A 12,711-nucleotide genomic window follows, 5' to 3' on the forward strand; every position below is an offset into this window, starting at 1 on the left:
AGTGTGCTTCTTGTGGAAATGCTCAAAATGTCAAAACTGCTCTTGCACGAACTCTTCTGTAACTATCACTCTGAAATTCAGTAGGTGTGATCTTTTCAGAAGACAAAAGTGCTGCTGAAATTTATATCAAATTATACCAGAAGTTTTTTAAAAATATCAACAGAAGGGTGCAATACTTGTGAAATATTTGCTTGGCAAAAATCCCCCCACCCCGCATCCCCACAGGTTTGATGGAATTTATTGAATTGCATATCCCATTATTTCTTCACAGATAAAATGTTTCGCAATAAAAAAGTTCCCATTCTTCTCTTTTTAAACTCCTTTTTTAAAGAATGTATTAAGGGTCATTCTCATAAAACTGATAAAGAAAATGTTAATTGCTTATAAAGGAGGCACAGTGACATTTAACATGCATAATCAACCTTTAAGAATTGTAGAATAATTAGAGTAAATGAAGTCAGAGAGCAAGCTATGTAACCATTACTTTGCAAGAACCTGGCTTTCTAACAAGACTTGTGCCTTTAGTCTGCAACCGTAACTGGTGCAAAGGAATACAGTTCCACTAGTCCCTACTTTACATCAGTAATAAGCTGCTAAATTTATGTGCTGTTGTAGAACAGATAGCTAAAATAGGCCATTGTGAAAGCTTGTGTAGCTGTCATATTGTTGCTTTTGGATGGAAATAGAACACTCTATTTTAAGTCTATTATTTGCTAATTAACCACTGATTTACCTTTGAAAAAAAATAATGCTGTAAATTTAATAACCACCCAGTCTAAAGAGACAATACTTCAACACAGATTAAATAGGTTATAAGAAGAGAACCAGTGGGCCACACCCATCTTTCTGCAGTTCACTTCTTTGAGAAGTCTATTAGTCTACCACACTTCATACTATTGAGAAAATGTTAGACCTTTGCTCCTGTAGGCATCTGTTGCCACACTAATTGGCTGGTCCTCATGAAAAACATTTCAGTAATCTGATAGTTGGGTCAAATAAAACTCATTGTCATGATTTAAACCAAAATTAAAATGGTAATAAGGAAATAGAATTGAACTCAATGGGACTTACTATATTCATGGGATTACACTGGAATCCCATCAACATAGGATTACACTGGAACAGCACAATTATATGCTTTTAAGCTCCACTGATTCTATGGTACTTACTGATATATATGTGTGACTGAATTCCAAATTTATTTGGCATTTTATATTTCTATTTTCTGGCAACAAAAGATGAATGATTATGCAATTTTCAGGGAAGGCATGTGGAATTAAAGAAGTGATGCAAGAAACTCACTGCTGAATCTCCTAGGATAGCTCTTGGTGGGCAGGTACAGTCTCAAAACAGTGAAACTGTATGGATCTTGCTAAAGCTGTGGGTGTGTACTGATAATATCTGTTTGCTTTGTAAGTTATCCTTTGCTTTCATGAGATATTTATTTTATACATTAAATTGGGATATACATTCATAAATAATAGAGAAAATTAATGTACCTACTTACCAGCCAAGGCAAGGATATATTCTTGATATCGTGTTCCTATTCTGTTTGTGGCTGTGCAGTTGTACCGTCCAAAATCATTGTCAGATGTGGGAGCAATCTTGGGAACAGGAGGAAGGAGAGATACATACCAATTTGCATCAGTGTGTATGTGAAAACATGCAGCCAACTGCAGGCACCGTGCCTAGATGTAAAAGATTCCCATAAACCCTCTTTCCCCATCTTTTCTCATAAGTAGTTATTTTAATTTTATTTCTATACCTCCCAATAGCCAAAGCTCTCTGGTGGTTTACAACAGCACATAAAATACAGTGCAAATCCAGTATAAAGTACAGATACCAAGAAAATCAAAAAATGCAAATTTGAAAGTCATGTGTAAGCTAAATGTAAAAATGACTTACACAAATTAAATCACAAGATCTTTTATGATGTTGATATAATGTCTCTATATAGTATACAACCAATCAAATGCCCTGTCACTGAGGCCAGGCTTAACCTGGCACCAAAAAGATATTAAAGTTGGCACCAGGTGGACCTCAATGGGGAATCTGTTCCATAAGTGGGAGCTGCCACTGAGAAGGCCCTTCTCCTTGTTGCCAACTGAACTCCTTCTGAGGTGGCAGTCACAGGCAGACCTCGATTGCAGTGTCCAGGCAGATTGCAGTTGAAAGAGGGTTTCTGTCAGGTTTCTGTCAGGCACTGAGGTCCCAAGCCATGTAGGACTTTAGAGGTAAAAACAAGCACCTTGAATTAGACTTGGAAGCATATAGGCAGCTAATGTGAGCAGGTCAACATTATATGTTCAGATAATTTGACCCCTGTTATTAATCTGGCTGACACATTTTGCACAAGTGGAAGCTTCTGAATAGTCTTCAAGGGCAGTTCCACATGCAATGCATTGGAATAATTTAGCCTAGAAATTAATTGACCATAGAATACTGAAACCAGGCTATCCCTGTCCAGGTAGGGGTGTAGCTGGGTCACAAGCAAAATCCAGTAGAAGGCACCCAAGCCTCATGTGACAAAAATAAAATGAGAAACAGACCCAAGCTACAAACCTGGTGTGTCAAGGGGATTATAATCCCATTCAGAATACAGTGGTACCTTGGCTCATGAACTTAATCTGTTCCAGGACTCTGGTTGTGATCCAAATTGGTGTGGGCCAAGTCAAATTTCCCCATAAGGGTCAATGTAAATAAGGTTAATCCATTCTCCAACTATTTTTTTTTTTACTCACAAAAATTTGAAGCAAAGTGACCAACAACAACAAAGATTGTGGCCATCTTGCCACCCCAGCAATTGTGTGGGGGGAGACGGGCACAATTGCAGGCGCGCTGGGGGGAGGCGGGCATGGGCACACGGGGGGACAGGTGCGGGCACACGCAAGCAGGTAACACGGGCGCAATTGCAGCCATCTTCCCCTCCCCAGCACAACTGTGATCATGCCCATGTAGGGAAGGCGGGTGCGCTCACAATCTTCAGCCGATGCAGAGTTCGCGACCTGCAGCAAAATTTTATGAAATTTCTGTTCACAACCTGATTTGGTTGTGAATTGAGGCATTCGTGAGCTGAGTACGAACAAAACACCCTTTCTTCAGTCAGAGGAACCATCCACCAACAGTATCTCAGCCTTGTCCAGATTGAGCTTCAGTTTGTTAGCCCTCATCTGGTCCATTGCTATGGCCAGGCATGGAATAAGCACATCTAAAGCCTCATCTGCTGAAGCTGAATGGAAAAATAAAGCTGTGTGTCATCAGCATACTGATGGCAGCCTATTCCAAAACTCCAAATAACTCAATCAGTGGTTTCATGAAGATGTTAAATATCACGGGGGCCAAAAACACCCTCTGAGGAACTCAGCACTGGAGAGTCTTGGGAGGAGATCATTATCTACACCAAGTGCCATCTTTTAGAGCTGCCTATCCAATTCAATCAGGAACCAGTGCAATGCAGCACTTCCAAATCAGCTGACATTCCAGAAAGATACCTTTGTCACTGGCATGGAAAGCTTCCAATAGATTGATGAGCACTAATAGGCTCATGCATCCCTATTTTTCTCCCAGTATAAACCCCAACTAAATTGAATCCAGATAATCAAAGTTATTCAGAAGAGACTGAAACTAGCCGGCTACCACCTGTGCAAGAACCCTGCCCAGAAAGAGAGTATTTGCAGCAGTCTAAAATTGCAAACATCTTGTTCCAGAGAAGGTTTCCTCAAGAGTGACCTCACCACTGCCAGCTTCAGGTGGCATAGGACCACTCATACAAGCACTCCAAATAGATAGATAGATAGATAGATAGATAGATAGATAGATAGATAGATATTGATTACTTTCCTGGGCCACCCACTGCTAACTTGCTTTAGTCAAGAGACAGAAGTAGCACAAAACTGTCCATGCACATTGTCAACATTCTTGAGCTGTACTTAAGTCACCCAAGTCATCCAAGAAAACTTGTTGAAGCTGTGCTCTGGATATCTTGCCAAATTCACTTGTGATAATATTGGAGTTAAAGTCCTGGCAAATACAAGATACTTTATCTGGAAAGTGTCTAGCAAATATACTGCAGTGGCTCTCAGATGGCTGTAAAATATATTTGGACAGTTCCATGGTTGTAATGGAGTCCATGAAATCCTGAGCTGCCCCAGATAGGATGCCCTTGACATGGATGAAAATATCCTCCAGGATCATCAGCCTGGGAGCCTCAACCTCACAACTGAGAAAACCTGTTGCTCTATTTTTGCTAATGTATGCATTTCTGTAAACTTTTTTTTATCTGTATTTCTTCTAAAATTAGCTTTTTTGGCTAATCTATGGAATTTGATACACATTTCTCCCACTGTATACTTAAGCCAGCTTTGCCTAGCCTGGTGCCCTTTGGATTTCAACTGTCTTGACTATAGACATACTGCCTGGGAGAATTGGAAGTTGAAGTCTAAATCTTTTGGAGTGCAATAGGTTGTGGAAGGCTGCAGCAGATGTATTGCAATGCAGATGCATTGACTATACTGCATACAATGATTTAACGATTTGAGTAATACATGCAACTAGATGCACAGAATAAGCAATTATATATGTATGCAACTTTGATCAGAGGACACTATTACATAATTAGAAGGGTGTGAAAATGGTGGAAAAGGCATTCCAGTGTACATATTAGTTCAGGAAGTACAAATTTGGTCAGCTCATACTGAAACAAATATTAAATTAATTTCTTCCCCATTACTAATATTAAGTCCTAATATTAGGCACCATGATTGCACTGAGAAATTATTATTCATACTGTGAATAATTTGAAAGAGAAAAGAGAATGATTGCTAATTATAAATTGTCTTAAACTAATGACAATTTATTTAAAAAAACCCTCAGCATTCATTAACACATGGTCTTTGATTCAATATACATATGGTGGTAAATAAATCATGACTCTCTAGTAAAGAAGGAAATAAGTTGCTAATCTGTCTGTACAATCTTACCTCTAATATAAGTTTGCTTCCAGCACTGTGAGCCTTTAAATGAGTTGTGTTTCTTACAGGTAAAACCAATTTTCCTCGTCTCCACTGAATAGAAGCTGATGGATTAGATAGAACATCACAGCTTATATTGATGGGATTTCCTTCCCAGGAATAATATATTGTTTGATTTGACACAAAGACTGGAGCATCTGCAAAGCAAGGGCATATTACAGAAACATGTTATTGCTTGTCTTCATTCAATCTTATGCTATACAAGGTATTATGGAAGTTTCAATGTATAGGTATATCAAAGCATATTAAATACACCATTAAAATGTATGAGATATTATAGTTCCTGCTTCATTTTGTGACCAAATAAATTTCTGTACTAAATGCACTGTGTGAAAATGTGAACCTGGTTAGAAGAGAAATTAACTTCACATACTGGCCAACATCCTGAACATAATTAAAGATACTTATTAAAATCAAGGGTAATTAGAGTCTTTAATTATACACTGGACTGTAGCCAATTCCTGTGATTCAGAGAATCATGTGATTAATTCCATGTGTGTAACACAGTCCCTGGCTTGAAAACAAACAAAGCTTCCATTTCCATCCTAGTCCAATGCATATTGTATAACTACTGAAAGACTTGCTTCATTTTTGTTTTTTTTCCCCATGAGAAAAAAATCATGTGCTCTATGTCAGATATTGTAATTTTATATTCAAGTAATTCCAGCAGACATAGAAGCTTTGCCAATTGTACCACAGCCCAATAGTCATCCTTTTCTATTTTGCCTCAGTTCCCAATGGTACAATGCACTGAGGGTGCTTTATCCCTCAGAATAGACTTTTAAGGAAAAGAAGGGGGCACAAAAGTCAAATTCCATCACCTTCCTGTTTGTGGATTTTTCTCTAAATTTAATCCATTGCAAACGGAAGCTAAGTCTTAAGATTAAATATTTAAATCCTTAAAGTAATGAGTTTATAAACCAGATTCCAAATCTGGTTGATTTCAAGTAGAAAAACCAAAAGAAGCTGAAATCACTGAACAGATAAAATTACACTGTACAATTCAATGGAAGCACCAAGTCTAGCAACAAATTGAAGTACTACGATATTGGCATGTAAAATGTTATTATGACAGTTAAATTACAGGGTTGTCAATAGCATCTTATTTAACAGCTAGTTCATAATGGACCCAATAATCAAGTTCTATGTTTTATATTTTTGCTGTATTATAGCTGCATCCATACTATTTCTTAATCATATTAATTCATATCCACATGTTCAGATTATGTTGTAAGTGCCTTACAAGAATGATCATTATATAATGTATTTGATAACATCTTAGTGAGATTTACATTGTTTATCATTTTCTAGGCATTGGATCACTAAGGATCTTTGAACAGTATCCAGTAGGTGCTGCACTTCTGCTAATTCCATTCTGTTAATGCATTGGAGAACTACTACTTTCAAGCAAAAATGATCAATTCTAGAATGCGACAAGTCAGTGCAGCTTTCATAGGACAGTTCCACCAACCTGTTCTTATCTAGAAACAAGTATTGGTGCTTATCAGGAGCTTTTTAAGTAGTAAATTTCCATATGGTGAATCCCAACTATGCAACTGACTTAACCACAGTATTTTCTATGGTTATGTGGTTGTTAGATAAAATATTGCCAAAATCCAAACTGAGGTGGACACTCATAAGTGCGTGAAAAAAGTACTAGAAAGATAAAGAAGGGATGCGTAGCATGAAAACACTGAGAAATTGAGTCCTGCTGATTTTTTAAAATTGATATTGAAATGAGATTCTGTGTTTTGAAACCTCTATTCAATCAGCATTTTCCATGTCATAGTCTTGGTAGCAGAGCTAATGAAATTATCTCTCAGCTTCCTCACCCACACACCCACAAATAAGTAAGATAATTCAAAACAAGTTTTGCTGTCACTCTTACACCCAGCCCATCCATTATCCTCTAGCATCTTTTTCTATACAACAATGCATTTTGTATTGTAAGCTGATTTGTGAGAAAAAACAGGTTAAAATTAGTATAAGAAAGTTGGTAATTCACTGCCTAGCTCTTATTTTTGGGAAAAAATACTGAATGCTAATCATGATTAAGTTCCTCTTCAGGAAGCATAAACAAACTTCAAAGCTGTTAGGAAAAGTAACTTCAGGATAAAGATAAAATTCTATCACATTTAAATGGTGCCTTGAAGAGGATCTTTTGGAGGTCATTTAGTATGCAGAGTAAAGAAAGCTTGGAAGAAACCTATGACAATTGCTAAGAATGTAATTAAACAGAAGGCATATTGTATATTTTGTTCTTCAAATAAACCTACATGGTTGTTAGGAAAGTCTTCAGAATGGAATATAAAATAACATCGCTTTAAGGAGCGGGGGAGACCCTCTTAGGTCATCATTACAACTATAAGAAGTGGTGGTGCATAAAATCAATCAAGAAATAATGCAAATCAGTAAACCCTTGGCTAGAACTGTTTCCATGCATTTGAATATTTCCATTATGTTTAATGCCTCAAACTGTTAGGAACATAGTGGATAATACATCACTTGTCACATCCAGCAGGTAATTTAATTAATGATTTCCAAGTTCAAAGTCTAGTGCATGCTCATAGCTGTATTTAAAATAAGATTTGGAAGTTCTACCTGATTCAGCATATGTACCTTTGGAACTATAATGACTAAAGCAGGAAACTGAGGCATTTTTTTCCTGTGCTAAACTAATGGCCAAAGTTTGTAAACATTACAGTGCAATCTTATGCATATATATTCAGATGTAAGTCCCACTGAGTTAAATGTGACTGAGTATCAAATTTACTTCTTAGTTGATATAGGACTACATATGGGTGTGAAAGCTGGGCAGTGAAGAAAGCTGACAGGAATAAAAAAAAATGTGTTGGAAACATGGTGCTGGAGGAAAGATTTGCAAGTACCCTGAACTGACAGAAAGATGAACAAGTGGATCCTAAATCAAATCAAAACAGAGCTTTCCCTAGAAGCAAAAATGACAAAACGCAGGTTGTAATACTTTGGGCAAATCATAAGAAGGCAAGACTCTCTGGAAAAGAGAATCTTGCCAGGAAAAGACAAAGGAAGACTAAATATGAGACCAAATATCGCCTTCAGAGATGCACCTGCAGAGATGCGGTGATGCAAATAACAATATTCTTGGAGGATGTGTCCAGCCTCTAGAGCTACCAGCTGATGGGAGCAAGATTGTTTCCTCTCTTCTGTCCTCTGTATAGCAGGCACTTACAGTTTTAATTCAGGAAGGGTTTTTGGTATGTAAGCAAGTGTCTTGGGTTGGGTGTTATTTTTGTCTATTGTTGTTGTAGGGGTTTTTTTATGATTTTGGTTTATTTAGAGTTCTTGGGATGGTTAACAAAAAAAATCCAAGTTGTTCAAATATTGAATACTGAAGCACTATGAGGAAAATTCGGTCACATTTGCATCCGCCAGGGTCATCTATATAAAATGCTGTCTTGATGCTGATCTGTCTTTTTGTGCATATCCCTTCCAAGAGAGATGCATTTATTATTTGATTTATTTGAGCTTACAAGAACTGCCAAGGACAAGACATTTCAGGGGGCATTCATTGACAGGGTCCTGATAAGTCAGACATGACTTGACTGCATGGAATCCAACAAGCCAACATGCTATCCTATAATCAAATTCCCCAGACAGCTTACAAGAATAATATATATAGATACACACAATTCAGGACACTCATGGCAGAGATCAATTCATCAGCAGCTATGTGTATATAACAGTATATCAGGTTCCAAAAATGGAGCAGAGAAACTATGCAAATAGGAACCCTCTCTGTTCTCACATGGCTTCTAAAAGTCATATGGGACAAAATAAAGAGGATAGAAGCTGGGGCAGGGAAAGATGTATTGTAAAAGAGGCAAAGCTCTACACTAAATACTAAAAGATAAAGAACGTAGTTCATTGAACCTGCTGTAGACTAGTTTCACCTGGCTTCTGCCTCTGTCAGCTATCAACTGACAGCAGCCATTCTACTGGGTTGCAGCAGACAGAAGGTCATGAAAGAGGGTTACACTATTGGCGTTGCTGCAGGATGGGTTGGCTTGTGTTCTTCCTGAGTTGTTTCCATTCAAGTTGACCATACTGAGAACAGCTACTTAACTTTACGATTTCTGTTTCTGGTGCCCACATGTCCTCTTTTTCAGAAGACATTGCTTTATATGAAAGCTCTCATTAGGAGTGTCCTGTATGTTGAAGCCATCATATATTTGGATAATTGCTGAGTTAGAAGAGGTAAAATAAAGTGGAAGAGCTAGACCTTGACATTGCACACTAACAGCACTTGGGCAGCATACTGAGCAAGGTAAACAGGTCATTCACACTATGATGACATGTACTGCATTTCTATATAAATTAAAATGTTTATGTGCACATTTACGTATGTGTGTATATAAGATTTTTGGTCTTGCATGTCCTCTTTAGGTGATTCACAACTGGCCATCTTACTGTTTTCTTCTCCTCCTCCCCCAGCAATCTCTTTTGATTCTTTTTGTGTTATGTCTTTCAGGTTGTAAGTCTGAAGATGGGGATTATCTTTTACCGATCATATATAAGCCATTTTGGAAGACTTTTCCCCCTAAAAAGTGGGCAAAATGCTGTAGATAAATAGTGAAGATGCAGATTTAGCCATGATAGAGTTCACAACAGAACAAAAATGCTGGGGTGGGTGACCACTATGTCTTGTCTGAACCCAGCCACAATGTCTATATTAGTCAAACTAATTAATGCTGAATGTAATGATAGGCATTTTGATCACATTCATTCATAATGCTATCAAAATATCCTAAACTAGATATTCCATTCTAAGCTTATTACTCACTGTTAGTTTAGACCATAGAGAAGGACTATAACTTCAGGAAACTCTAAGAGTACTTGATAGCCAATACAATACTGCTGTCACCTCATCTTGAAAATATTGCATGGAATTCTTGAAGGGGACTCTTTGTGAAACCTCTTAGAACATTACTTTGATCTGAAAATGATCAGTTCAAAGTTTGCATGCTGTTAAACTTTTATGAGCTGGAAGCAATGTTCAAAGAACATGGCTGTATTTTAAAACATCACTGGTAAAAGTTTGTGTGTGTCCGTGTGAGATTTTTGTTTTTTTAAGACCACAAGTCTAAGTATTTTGGGATTGTTTATTTCCCCAACTTCAGAAAGTCTGTGAAAATCTAGATAATAATGAATTTACAGAGACAAATTCTGAGGTAGCTGCATTGGTTTGTTGTAGCAGATACAACAGATAGAGTTGTGGCTTCTCAAAGACTAACAGATTTATTGTGACATAAGTGTATGCTACAATAAATCTGTTTGTTGTTAAAGTGCCACAAGACTCTCTGTTGTTTATACAGATAGTGAAATATCTTAGAAAGTAAACACGGCTCACAAATCTTAGCTTTTCTCATCAGTGTAGCAGAATTACCTCTAGTTTTCATGATGCTAAATCCATGTTGTCCACTGACATTCTTTCTAATTTTCTAAATATATTGTGTTCCTAAAATTGAATATTATGGAAAGAAATATAGTTTATGAAAAGATGGTTAAGCAGATATTGGCTGACTTTACCTGGAAAATAGAATCTTATGAAGATGACCTGTAAATACTAATTTCCAGGTAAGTAGGGAAAAAAATCTGTAAATTTCAACAGAACTTCTGCACTCCTAGAGAGTGAGGTGTTTCTGTCTGGGTTAGTTAACTTAGTATACATGTCATCATACTTGAATTCCAATCACTCCAAAATGGAACAACTACCATGTGACCTAGAAGCCCAACTGGATATGAGAATAAGAATGTCTTGGTCACCCTGGCAGGATTCTTGGCTGTTACATGGAGGAAGACCAGGTTGTCCTCTTGTTCATCTCAAACTGCAGAGCATGGGATAATGGACTTAAGTAACAGGAAGCCAGATTCTGGCTGAACGTCAGGAAAAACTGCACTTCTTATTCAAATGCTCATGTATGTCACACTTGCTTTGATATGCCTTTTTGCTATTCATGCATACATAGTTCACTTTGTTTCCTGACATCATTTGGATATATCATGGAAATGCTGACATCAAAACTAGTTTCAGAGAAGTAAATGCAAAATCAATTTCTATACAAAGCATTGTAAGCCAGCTTTTAACATTTTTATTTGGAAACTGTTTATAGGTTATATTAAACTGGTTTGAAGACAAATTTGAAAAGTTAAAAAAGTCTACTATTAAAAAGTTACATTAAAAATCACTGACAACCAAGTTCTCTCAACTAAATGGACAATAATATTCAAAACACTTGTATAATAAATGAATGGTTTCTCTTTTTTTATCCAAAATTGATATTTGTTACAGCAAATGCCATACACAAACCAATCAATATTGCTATAAAAATGATGAAGGAAACTCTGTGAACACAATCTAGACATTTTTGAGAAAATCAACTTGTTCATACATGGCAAAATTTACCACAGTAGGAAGTTGGCATGATTGATGTAGTTACCACTACTAAGTGTTTGCATTACACTACATTACACAGAAGCAACCTTGATCCTGGATTCAGACAAGACAACAAGCCATGGTTGTACATAGAAACCATAGAACAAACCATTATCTCTTATGTTTCTAAAGACCAAAATCAACCATAGTGAAATACCACAACTAGGTTCAGGTAACACAGCTGACCAACAGTGGAAAGAAGACCATTATGCATGTTTTTTTTTGTCTGACCCCAGCCAGTGTGCACACAACTCTGCCACATGTCCTTCAACCAAGCAGACCAGGTGGGAATTACAGCCATCTGCTCGAAGCTTATTCTCACGTTCCATATATTTATAGAAAAGCACTTGAAAGCCACAGGCCATTGAAGTAGATACCATTTATTTGCCAGAAAAAAGAAAAACACTAACAATTAAAGAAAGAATATAACAAAACAAAGCAACAGAAAGGAAGAAGACTAAAGCAATACAACAGTAGAACAAGCTTGGTTCAATCAAGCTTGATTTAATGCACAAAGTCTTTCAGTGCTGCAACAGTCAACCAGAAACTGTGGGAAAAGGCAGGAGTATCACACTTTCCACCTAACAGCAAGTGCAGGAGGTAGGGAAGGAGGAAGGGAGGCCACACATTCCACCTAACAGTCTCAGCTCTAGAATGTTAGGCACATCATAGAACCCAAGTATGTGATTCAAGAAAATACAAAGAAGAAAATGAAAATGAAAAAAAAGAAAGAGAGAAAGTGCATGAGAATAAGCATGAAAATAAAACATGATGCCTAGGAGTTTGATGAAGGTCTTAACTAGGCACCAGAACTGATTTCAAAGCAAGCCTCATTTATCATTGCATAACCATGAGGCTACCACTGAGGAGTCTCTTTCCTTCTTTCCACTCTCAAGCCTCCCTTGGTGGCGCTCAGATTATGAGCATTGTATACCAATATAATACAATACAGCAATTAATGAAGAATCAGATTAAGTGTAAGGTTTTCTGGATCCTTAAACACCATCCCAGAAACCAAAAATGACCCCAGAGAATTCATATTTCAAGGCAATATCCTCATTCTCCACCCAAAGGCAACTTTCACAGTGATAATGAACTCTCATAATAAGCAAAGAAGCAAACAAATATATAAGCCTCCCCACCACCCCAAAAAAAGGATTTTAGAAGGGGATTATTTTAGAAGGGGATGTCAGACAATAATTTATG

The 12,711-nt window shown here is 37.1% G+C and overlaps 1 protein-coding gene across 1 annotated transcript in view; it reads right to left on the reverse strand.

The window, feature by feature from the left end:
* The window catches only part of NCAM2 (neural cell adhesion molecule 2), a 269,390-nt gene that overhangs the window by 77,699 nt on the left and 178,980 nt on the right, over positions 1–12,711 (reverse strand). The window contains 2 exon segments of the mRNA XM_044441751.1: positions 1,508–1,604; positions 4,980–5,167. Coding sequence (XP_044297686.1) covers positions 1,508–1,604; positions 4,980–5,167 — 285 coding nt within the window.

Source organism: Varanus komodoensis, unplaced genomic scaffold, assembly GCF_004798865.1.
Source record: "Varanus komodoensis strain SLA01 unplaced genomic scaffold, ASM479886v1 scaffold4, whole genome shotgun sequence".
Lineage (NCBI taxonomy): Eukaryota > Metazoa > Chordata > Lepidosauria > Squamata > Varanidae > Varanus > Varanus komodoensis.